The sequence below is a fragment of the Rhincodon typus genome, chromosome 10, assembly GCF_021869965.1.
Source record: "Rhincodon typus isolate 14 chromosome 10, sRhiTyp1.1, whole genome shotgun sequence".
In the NCBI taxonomy this organism is placed as follows: domain Eukaryota; kingdom Metazoa; phylum Chordata; class Chondrichthyes; order Orectolobiformes; family Rhincodontidae; genus Rhincodon; species Rhincodon typus.
Window position 1 is genome coordinate 5,225,104 of NC_063341.1, and position 11,920 is coordinate 5,237,023.

Genomic DNA, 11,920 nt, shown 5'->3' on the forward strand with positions numbered 1-11,920 from the left:
GGTGGGTCTGGGTGGGATGCTCTTTGGAGGGTTGGTGTGGATTCAGTGGACCGAATAGCCTGCTTCCACACTGTAGAGATTCTATGAACATAACTGAGGAACAGGTTGTATCAGGGGTGAGCAAATAACATATCTTTGAAAGGTGGAATAAAATTGAAAACTGTTGCTTTGTGTCACTAACTGTTTTGTGTTTGTTCAGACAGGGTGTCTTCATTGTTCTGAGAGATTTTGATGGGTTAACACAGATTGTTATACCCCAGGAAAAGGTAAATAGATTTAGATTTCAGGAAATTTTATTGCATGAATCACCACAGCCACAGGGCTTAATTATAATTGTAAAGCAGATAATTTAGATTTTAAAGATTTAATCCCTCAATTACTTCTTCTGGAGTTTCCTGCCCAAAGCCAAGAACAAACCACTGCACCGCTGCCTTCACTATGGGTAATGCAGGGAGGCAGGTCCTAAGCCATGCCAGCCAGAACCAGGATTAAACACTGTGGCACTATTGGCTATGGGGACTAATCTGATCCACCTGACCCAGCTGACAGCCCAAGGACTCTGGTTTGCTGTGACAATGTGCATTTTAACAGCTGTAGCCTAGAGCTATGAGTCATGATGGTAGAGGCTCCTAATTCTTTCCATTGCATGGCTGACTAGGAATCTTACTTGCTCTTATTGCCTGCTGTTGATATATGTCGGAATGATTTACAAGTTGATACTAAACCTATTTGATCATATTATGAATGGACCTTCCTAAACCGTCAAATTCTGAAGAGGGGTTTGAAACTGTAGCTTCTGACTTGGAGACAGGGATGCTACCTGCTGTACCAGAAGTCCTCCCAGTTGGTGTTTTAATAATGTTAAATTTGTTCATGTTTTGTTAAGCTGAGGTATTCTAAAGTAAGATTTTTAGTTGTTATTTTCTGTTCTGGCTGAGGATTCAACTTACATCTCAGATGTACAATAATGTTGGAGTCTCTTTGTATCCATCCCAATTTGGAAAAAGCATTGTCACTCATGGGGTTTTATTTGATGCCACAGCTTACTATTTCATGGCATATCATATAGTCCTTTAGACTAGCAATGCAGTTCACACCTGCTTGAGGTCCATTCTCTGTCAACCAACCATTTTACATCACCATCTTCACAAAAATATGTATTTTTCTTGTACTTACATAAGCTGGGATTTCACATTTGAATTTGGGTATGATGCTTCTCTCCACAGTCTACTGCACACCTCAAGAAGATATTGTGCGAACTTCCTCTGGAATCTGTAATTACTGTCACTGGAACAGTGATCCCCCGACCACCAGGACAAGCGAATCTGGTTAGTAACTAACTTCTGATCTGGATGTCTAAAGATTTTCAAGTTATGAATATGGTTAGGACCTCTAGATTAGCTGTTCTGTCTGCCTGATGTGTTTGCAACAAAATTATAAACTAATTATAAATTAAAGTGCATACATCTTCTGAAAATACAGCAATGCACATCAACCTAACATTCCACACCCCACGCCCCCTCACCCCATGCCATGAGAGGAGAGCTGTTGTACGATCTGACTTGATTATTGTTTGTATTAATTCCCATACGTGTGCTGCCAGCCTATTTCCAATTACATCACACTTAGACTGGCCTTTGTTGTTCCTGAAGTAATAAGAAGAATGATTTGTCACTGTGCGTAGAGTCCATCCGTTGCTCTACAAGGATACCAAAGACAGGCAATTTAATGTCAGGAAACATAGGCATAAACCCATCTGGTTACCATGACGGATATTTTGATCAAAAATCCCTCCATATCATCCAAATTGCTGTAACAAATGTGTTATCCATGGTTTTCAAGTTATTTTCTGTTTTGGTGTGGGCATCGTTTCTTGCTCTGAGCGGTTCAGAGGCCTCTGTTAATGGTTGTCTGATTTAATTGCTAGGATGTCCTTGAGCTTTGCTCACTGCATGATTTTTCTTTCCCTTTCCCAAATTTCTGGCAATTGCTTCCCAAGCCTATGCTGTAACAGAGTAGAGTGCATCTGTTGTTTAATTTTACTGCATATTTTAAATGAAGTAATTGAAAGGCGTTTTGTTTCAGAAATGCTGCAGTGTTCATTAGTTAATTATGTTTCTTCAAAACAATTAAAGAAACATAAAAATATCTACATGGTATATTAAACATATGAAGAAAGAAAGAAGGAGCAGTAGTAGGTTATTCAGCCCTGTGGCCCTTCCCTGCCTTGCGTTGCTTCTTAGCACAGTCAAAGAGCCAGACAGTTTGATTTGCTGGTCAGCAGCTCTCAGAAAGGAGGGCTGACATCTTGCCACATGGCATATTGCAATGGCAATCTCACAACTGCGTCACGTGCCAGCAGCTTCCGTGGCAAAAATGCTGCATGTGCTGCAAGGAGGTGTCCGAGTTGCAAAGTCACAGGGGTGTGGGCCTTACTGAAGTCCATGGTGGTACCTGTCAATCGGGGGATCCCAGCACAGCAAACTGGGGGAGTAAGTAGTGCCTTTGAGATCAATCTAGGGGCTTGGCCATGTTCAGGCATCCGGTTGGGGTGCTCTTGGTCCAGGGGTCTATGGATGTGTAGTTGAGGATGTGTTCACTGTCAGACATGTGTCTCCTTCAAGATCAGTCCAAGGGTTAGCACTAATACCGGGAGACAGAGGTATGGGCGCTTGTTGTCCCAGACAGTCTGTTTAGGTCATTCAAGTGGGTGGGCCACAATTCATTGTCTCCTTACTAGAAAGTTAAGGAGAGTATGGGGAAAGTGGGCTGCTATTGCAGGAAGAAGATTGGGGAACCCATTCTCGGGAATTGGGGCTACAGGCTGTGAGGCAGGGAGGTGTTGGTTGTAAAGGGGCACAACTAGACATGAGGGGAGGATATGGTAAAGTATGGATGGGAACTGGGTCATGAAAGCGTCGGGGGTGGGAGTCAACAACAGTAACAAGCACCTTCTGAGAAATGACAGTGTATGAACATACCTAGCATGGTCACTTATATACCAGAGGTTAGGGGTAAATGTGGACAGGTGAAGGCTCATATAAGCAGCTTGGATAGGGGTACCTGAGATGGGTTAATGTCTATGGAGTTCATAGAAAGCGCTACCAGGAAAGGAATTCAGATGTCCATGTTCTCACTGATATGCAAACGTGCAGCCTGGAAATTGCTTTCCATGGAGTACTGGCTGCCTTCCATTATGCTGGAAATTGCAACTGTTTAATGGGAAAGAAAATATCTGCAACCACAACTGGAGTGGGCCAGGTAAATGCCTTGACCTGTGAGGGAGATGGCTGCAAAACTGAGTGTCGTGAGACTCTTCAAAGGGTGACATTCCCTAGATTGGACACACCTGTGGGCTCCCAATCTGTGATGACCCTTAATCATTTGCCTGCTCTACACTGAAGCCTTGAAGGTATGCTCAGGTGACCCTGAGCAAATTTGTGTCTTAATGGCCCAGACAGGCAGAGTATATCCTTGTGAGAGGCCAGTGCACCCTCCTAGGCTTGAACTTTCCCAGACATGAAAATCACAAGCAATAGGAACTTAGGAATTAGAAATTGGAGTAGGTAATTAAGCCCTTCGAGTTTGCTACGCCATTTAACATGATCATGGCTGATCTTATCATGATCTTAACTCCACTTTCCTGCCTGCTCCCCATAACCTTTTGTTCTACTTTTCATCAGAAAATATCTATTTATTTCTTGAATCTGTTGATAAGAGTCTGCCTCCACTGCACTCTCTGGCAGTATTCACAACCCTCGGAGAAGTATTTTCTCCTCCTCTCACTTTATATCTAGGCCGTCTTGTTTGAGACCCTCTCACAAGGAAGAGCATCTGTTCCACGTCCACCTTATCAATCCTCTTCAGCATTTTACATTGCTCAATCAGATCCCTCCAGCAAGTACAAGCCCAGGCTATTCAACTGCTCCTTGCATGACAACCGTTTCATACCTGGAATCAACCTTGTGAACCTTCTCTAAACTACCTCCAGTGCCACCACATTCCTCCCTCAAGTAAGACGACCAGAAATGGACGCAATGTTCCAGATGTTTCACCAATGCATTACATAATTCTAACAACGTTTCTTTACTTTTATAATCCAACCTTACAGACTTTTATAATCTAAGGCAAGTTGAAGGTGGAAGGCCCTGCCATCTGTGGAGTGTCTCAGAAGAGATTTCTGAGGGGCCTGTTCACGGTTCCTCCTACTGCTCGGTGTTTACTGCCACTGACCTGTTTCCTTGTAAGAACAGGCCAATTGGTTTGAGGTCAAAGTGGCCTGGCACCAGTGTCACCTTGCTTTGCTGTTGAGAATCAATACCAAGTGATGGAGAGCAGGTTGGTGCATATGCAGCAGACCCTGATACTGCTGGATGTGTCTCTTCATGGCAATTGACATCCTCTCCATGGAGGCACCAGATGATTGCATGCTTGCAGCAGCTGGGTCCCTATATCTTTGCTGTAATCCTGTAGCCTCCTGGGTTCTGAGTCCTGTTGACTCCTATATAGCTGCCTGATGCTCCTGTGTCTGCTTGTGCATGTTCACAAAGTCCCCAGTTGCCAACACCACAGGTCATTTCGTGCTTGAGGCTGAGCAGGTGGCTGGTCTCCGACAGTCATCCGAGTGTGAGAGACCTGGGGTATTTCTTCCTTGGCCAGCTCTAGAGATGTGGCAATATTATGCTCATCAGCATGTGCTCCCAATTCTAATCTAGCTAAAGTTCCCATCCAGGTGCCAGTATCGCAACTGGAGGTGAGTGCAGGAGGCAGCATTACTGACTCTTCCTCTGAGCCTCTAAACTCTTCTCTTGACAGATACTGAAAGCCCTTTCTTACGGTGTGATCCATTTGACCACAAAGATGGTGAACACTCCAGTTGTACCTGCAAGACACAAAAGAGAGAAGGCATCGTAGTCAAGAATCAAGTGTGTGCAATGAACAACACTGACAGTGAGGTTGACATGGGAATTGCACTGGAATGAAGAATTCCACTGGTCTTCTTGGTCTTCTTCTGCAAGGGGAGAATTCTCCACTTGTGGATGGTGAGGAGCCTAATGTCTGGCACCCCACTGTCCATTTGACATCTTTCTGCCCTATTGTGGGCAGTTTTCTCCTTGAATGAAATAAAGGGAGGCATTGAGAGCAATGTAAATGGGGATGGGACTCAGCTGTCTGTGCTGGGGTAGTGGACAGAGGTGGTCTGGGTGAATCAGTAGGCAGCACTGAGGGCATGCCGTGTTTGTAGTGTGGGAGGTGGTGGTTGACTGGGTGAGGGAGGATGTTACAGAACACTAACCTGGGTGGGAGGTGGGGCAATAGCAAGAATACAGTATGTGTGAGGTAGGAGAGAGCTTAGCCTGGTGGAATGGAGAACATCATTGACCTTTTTATCCAACCTTTGGGAATTCCTTTGGACAGTTGAGACTGCACTGTGGGTGATAACTTTGGAGCAGACTAGCAGGGTCAGAGGACTGCCTCCTCTACATCACCCTGTCAACCTTATCCCTGTCTGCCAAGTGGTGCGCCAGGTTTCCTTTGTCTGCCATACCCGGGGAAAATGTCAGGAACAGGGCAGCTTCAGAATGCCAGTGCTTGTCTGGGTGTGTAACAATGTTTTAAAGATGTTCCATTCCGGGATATCCACTGTTTGGTGAGTTCTTTCAGTTACGGTGTGTGGTAGATTTGGGCTAGCATCAAAAAAGAAAGGTGCCATAAGGACTTGATAGGTTGCTAATGGGTCAGGTTTGGAATGATACGGTGAGGAATCTTGCTAGGCCTTACAGACAGAAACCCTCTATAACACTCTCAAAATTGACAGTCAAAATATTGCAAGATTCAGCTCCTTGACTTTGTGCAATAATACTGTATGGAAGAGTCAGCCTACATAATCTTGTCCATACAAGTGCTGTAAACATTGGGTCATTTAGAGTCATTTTTGTTTTTTCTTTCTTGTACTGAGAATTTACTACTTGTTGTGCCGGTTTCAGTGTGGTTTTGCCCTGATGGTGTGAAATCTGATATGACCCAGTCCTTTTTTTGTATTTTAGGAGATGCCAACAGGAAAAATTGAAGTGCAAATGCAGCATGCTGAGATTCTGAACAGATGTAGGAAGCTGCCTTTTGAAATCAAGGAGCTTGTAAAGGTAAGACTTGGAGCTAAAACGCAAAGTTAGATGTTTACTCTTACTTTTGCTTTGGCCTACTTTCTTGATCCTCATAAGTGTAGCACATTCTCATCTTACTGCACTGTCAAGATACTCTGACAGATCTCAGGTTTTCGAGTCTCGCATTGTAAATGTATACAAGATTTGGACAGAAATGCACTGGCATGCCCTTTTTCCTCTGGTCCACATCACTCTGGTATGGATTTTGGTCTGAAATTTTAATTGTTTGATAGTAGAAAGTATTGAATTTCAGTTATTTTCCTCTTCGTTTTCTTCCTGGCTTGAAAATATTGACTTATATTGGCTTATGTTACCAATCATAGTAACACCTATCCAATAGATCACAATGTAAGAGGAATGGCAGTGATTATATCAGGCCTCAAACCTGTCTCCAACACCCTGACAGATGCAACCTTTAAAGTAGGTCACCAGACTGTGATCCGACATAGAAACCTGATCCGACCTGTCCTCTCCCTAGTCCAAAAGCATGGAAGTCAGTTGTTGAGCTCCAGTTTCTGCCCATGTTGAGATGAGTTAACTGGTCATTAGCCAAATATTGTGGTTGGGATCTTTCTGACAGCATATTCATCTATCCCTTCTGTACTCGTAAATAGATTGTTCTAAAGGATGGTCCCTACTGCAAGACAACCACAACCTAGACAGCTACTTGTAATTTGGCTGTGCACCCTAACTTTCCTCTGTCGGTAAAATGCCCACTTTTCACAAAGAATTACTTAACTGTCATAGAAAAGAACTGACAAAAATCTTGCTGATTGTACACAACATTATTTACTTCATTCTCTCATAACTGTAAATTTTAAATGGGTGTATTAAAAAGTTTTTCCAACCTACTCCCTGCAGTTTTTTTCTCTTCTGCTCAATCTCCTGAAGGCAGTGATGTCTACAGGCTGGAAGTAGCCAATACAAGTTTTTGTCCTTTGAGCTTGGATAGTGAGTGCTAATATCCTTTTTGATCATGGGAGCCATCACATTCTATCCTGGTTGTGTTTTCATCTGGTAAATTCCAACTGTGAAGCTGCAGACAGCATCTGTTCTCCTAATCCAGAATCAATTGACCGAGTGTTGTCCCTTCAACTGCGACCCATACTGAGATAACTCAGCTGAGGATGGGAGTCAGTTCCAGACAGTAAGGCTCAATGCCATAAAACACTGACTTGTTGTAAGTGGCTGTACTGAAGAGCTTTCTAAAGTAGATTTGTGTACTTGGTGCCTCTCAAAATTAGATACAAAACCGACTGACTCTACTACTACTCAAGGTGTTTGGTATTTCAGATAGATTGCTAATATGTGACAGAAAAGCATTGCTGAAACTGAAAAGAAGAATCTACAAAAGTAGACTTGTTATATAGTGCAGAAACTTGGGTGACATCAAGAACAGAAGAACAATGGATACTAATGTGTATGTTGAAATAGATGGTGTAATGAAAATGCTTAAATTTAGATGGTTGGTGAGTATTGTGGAAGCATTGAAGAAAATATTTGAGAAGAAATTAAAATGGTGTGATCATTTGAGGTTAGAGAGAGGAAATCTGTCTGTGCTGAAACAGAAGATGGAGATGGGACTGCTAGGATGAAGAAGAGGAGGAGGACCTAAGATGGAAAGTTGCATTGGTGAGAGATATATTGCTGGGTTAGAAAGGAATAAGTGACTGACAGGAGGAGATGGCAGGAGGGTGATCAACCAGCCTTGCAGTGACCCCAAGTGAAATGGAAGAACATGAAGAAAGAAGATAATACTAGTAAGTTATTAATAACTTATTTATCTTCTGCCGAAAGAAGCAGAGAACATAAGAAATGTTTGTACTGAACTAAGTTGTTAAGATATGGGATTCTATGCCTGAAAGGGTATATTATGCTTGAAAGGAGAAGTGTTTCTGGCTATGCACAAAGAAGGCAGCATTGGGCCAGTTTCATCACTTTCAAGGAACACACACACACTAACTGGTCCTTCTGCGCTATAACAGTTATATTTTAATTTTTATTTCATGCCACTTTCTGGCATGTCAGGCTATATTTCTGAAATTCAGAATTTCTACTTTCCTGTAGAAATCAGAAGCACTGCGCATGCAGTACCGCTACCTGGATCTGAGGAGTTCCCAGATGCAGTATAGCTTGCGACTGCGGTCCCAGATGGTAATGAAGATGAGAGAGTATCTCTGTAATTTACATGGTAAGAAATAAAAGCAAAATATTGTGGATGCTGGAAATTTAAGTTAAAAGCAGAAAATATTGGAGAAACCGGGCAAGTCTCTCAGCATATATGGAGAGAGAAACTGTAAACATTTTGTATTTGATACGACTGTTCAGAAGAAAAACAGCAGTATGAGCAGAATGCAGAAACAAACACAGATTTTGAGAAAGTGACATTAAAGTAAATACAAGTAAGATGACATCTTATGATAGAGTTAACAGGCAAGTTCCATGATAGATTCAACACCACCTACTTCTAATCTAAATTAGATCTTACAATCGAGTTTAATTTCTGGTAACATTTGCTACCCATCTAATCAACAGAGGCATGGCAGGCCATTTTAACTCTGTCAATTCCACATCCTGTGTCGTGAATCACTACTGTTAAGTGAATCTGTCAATTGTGGCCTGTTTATACGAGCTGATCCAATAAGAATCACACGTGATTAGTTCATTTTTTTCAACAAAGCTGAGTAAAACTATATTGTTCACAAAATGATAGGAGGCATGAAACCCCCTGTCTGAAATTGTGATGTCTTTGTTGTGTTTTATCTCCAGGTTTTGTAGATGTGGAGACTCCAACGTTATTTAAGAAAACCCCTGGTGTAAGTGATGCAAATTATTTCGTTCTTCCTTCAACTCTCCTGCAGTGTGTTTTCTTGTCTTTATCATTTTCCAACATAGGCTGAGATTACACTTGCATGCATGTGACATTCTTTATTTGGTCACAACAATTTTTTCTTTGAGAATTCTGGGGTTGCTTTCTTCTAAATTTCCTTGCCCTTTGCAATTCCCTGAAACATGAAGACTGCCTTTTCATTATCACACTTTACAAAGTACAGTTTCCAGCAATGCAACCATTAAGCTCATATCTTGAAAATGATAAATGCCGTGTCACTTTTAATCTGGGAGGAAAGAAAAGGTTGAGGTGGAGAAAAATCATTAACTATTCTTGCCTTATTTGGATGGAATAGACAATCTACTCTCTGTTCCACGGATTGATGACAAAATGACTTTGTGCTGCAATGCCAACAATCTCACATGATAAACCAGCAGAGATTTTTGTTTGAAAGAACCTCATCTCTGTTCTCCTCAGCTCATGATAAGAACAGGTGGATGATTATGGAAGTCTAGAGTGTAGAGAACATACGTTAAATGTTTCTTTAAAAAATCTTTCATTATTAAATTTGTGCATGAATCTTGGCAAAACAATTTATTTTGGCAATTTGAACTTAAGCTGTTTCAATGAATTTTTTTGAAATCCAGTTTGGCAACTTCCTTTCCTCGGACTATCTGTCAGTTTGTCTTCTGCAACATTGTAGTTGTTTGCCATACAAAGATGGAGACTTGTGATAAACAATATGGCCCTTGATTCTACTATGATCTGTACACATACGGTACGCTATCATTAAGTGTGGAATATGAACTTTCTTCAGTTTTACCTTGTTACTTGGTCTGCAGGGAGCCAAGGAATTTGTGGTACCCTCAAGGGAGCCAGGGAAGTTTTACTGCCTCCCACAGAGCCCTCAACAATTCAAGCAGCTGTTGATGATAGGGGGACTAGACAGGTAAGCCCCTACGCTGCCTGTAGTAGACTTTAAAGTATTGATCTGACCTCGAGACTAACTGCAAGGAGATTTAAAACCGCCTTGCGAACCTAATATCTGAGTGTGTCTCAAAACTTTTATTGCTAACACTTGTTCTGCACAAATTCTGTAAACACATTTTTTAGTCTTTAAGAATTAATAGTTTGTGTCAGCCGGATGCCACGATTTCTGTCACAAAAGGTGGGAATGGAGTTTGTCTATCCTTCTCTGCCCCATTTCAGCTGAGTAAGATCATATGCAAAAGATTATGAGATGAGAGAGAGGGTCAGGTATCATTCTAAAGTTAAAAGTGAAAAATTTCTCAACTATCAATTAGTTGCACACTAATTCTTTACACAACTTATAGTCATCTGCTCAAGTTGGAATAGAAATAATCCAGCCAGTTAACTATGGGAGAGTGAAGAAAGAACACAACCTAAGTAATAAGCATAGAAAAACTGTTAATAGCATGTGCAAAATATTTTCCTTGAATTTCTAATAGTGAATATTACAATTCAGAGAGCAAATATGATTGGTGCATTGTGCCATCTTTTTTATATTCTCTTGTGGGTCGATGGATGGCCACCATTTATTGTCTGTCCCTAGTTACCCTTGAGAAGGTGGTGGTGAGTTGCCTTCTTGAACTGCTGCAGTTATATGCTGTAGGTAGACCTACAATGCTGTTGGGGAGGGAGTTCCACAATTTTTAACCAGCGACAGTGAATGAACAGTGATACAAGTCAGGATAGTGAGTGGCTTGGAGGGGAACTTGCAGGTGGTGGTATTCCTGCTTGAATTCTCAGTAAATGTTTCTGGCACGTGTTGGAGCTTTCTGCACAGAAAATGGATTTTCTGTTAGCAGATCTATATCTTGTAATTCTGAAATCTATAACTTGACATGCAGAATATGACAGGGTACATGATTAATAGTCATCTAATGATTGTGGTTTTTGCATGAGTGAATAATAAAAAAAAAGGTTGACACAGACCTCACAGATTGAGAACTTTAATGTGTGACATTTTGGAGTAAGTGACAAATGCATGTTGAAAAAAAATGAGGGCATCACTGGCTAGGCTAGCATTTATTGCCCAACCTTAATTGCCCGTGGAGCAGTTAAGAGTCAACCACGTTGCTGTGGGTCTGGAGTCGCATATAGGCCAGACCAGGTAAGGATGGCAGTTTCCCGTCCCTAAATGACATTAGTGAACCAGATGGGTTTTTCCAACAATGAACAATAGATTCATGTTCATCATTAGACTCTTAATTCCAGATTTTTTTTATTGAATTCACATTCCACCATTTGCCATGGTAGGATTTGAACCTATGTCCCCAGAATGTCTCTGGATTAACAGTTTTGCAATAATACCACTAAGCCTTCAGCTCCCTTAATAGCATGGCACAATGCAGCCTGTGTCAGAACCTGGTGATGGACTGCAACTTCAGGATTTCAGCATTAATCTAAGCATATCCAATATCCTGAAATTGTGGTTAGTTGCAGAATGCTACTGATTGGTGAATGCTGACAGTCTGCTATCAGATCTAACCACTGCAATGACTTGGTTATTATTGATTAGTTTCAAACACTTGATTATGTTCGGGAACATTGTGGAGGAGGAAGTAGAATGTGCATCTGAACAGAACCAATGTGAATTTGATTCCCTAGTTCTGTGTAAAGTAAACCTCAGAAAAGTTGCAGTCATCAACCTGGGATAATCCCAACTCTTTACCATCAAACTGACTAACTCATCTGAATGTTTCAGAGATAATAGGAACTGCAGATGCTGGAGAATCTGAGATAACAAGGTGTAGAGCTGGATGAACACAGCAGGCCAAGCAGTATCAGAGGAGCAGGAAAGCTAACATTCCGGGCCTAGACCCTTCTTCAGAAATGTCAGCTTTCCTGCTCCTCTGCTGCTTGGCCTGCTGTGTTCATCCAGCTCTACACCTTGTTAACTCAT

General features: G+C 41.7%; 1 protein-coding gene across 1 annotated transcript in view; it reads left to right on the forward strand.

Moving 5' to 3' along the window:
- The window catches only part of dars2 (aspartyl-tRNA synthetase 2, mitochondrial), a 46,560-nt gene that overhangs the window by 6,664 nt on the left and 27,976 nt on the right, over positions 1 to 11,920 (forward strand). The window contains exons 3-8 of the mRNA XM_048602015.1: positions 200 to 266; positions 1,227 to 1,328; positions 6,048 to 6,143; positions 8,232 to 8,355; positions 8,934 to 8,980; positions 9,837 to 9,943. Of these exons, the coding sequence (XP_048457972.1) occupies positions 200 to 266; positions 1,227 to 1,328; positions 6,048 to 6,143; positions 8,232 to 8,355; positions 8,934 to 8,980; positions 9,837 to 9,943 (543 nt within the window). The remainder of the gene's footprint in view (positions 1 to 199; positions 267 to 1,226; positions 1,329 to 6,047; positions 6,144 to 8,231; positions 8,356 to 8,933; positions 8,981 to 9,836; positions 9,944 to 11,920) is intronic.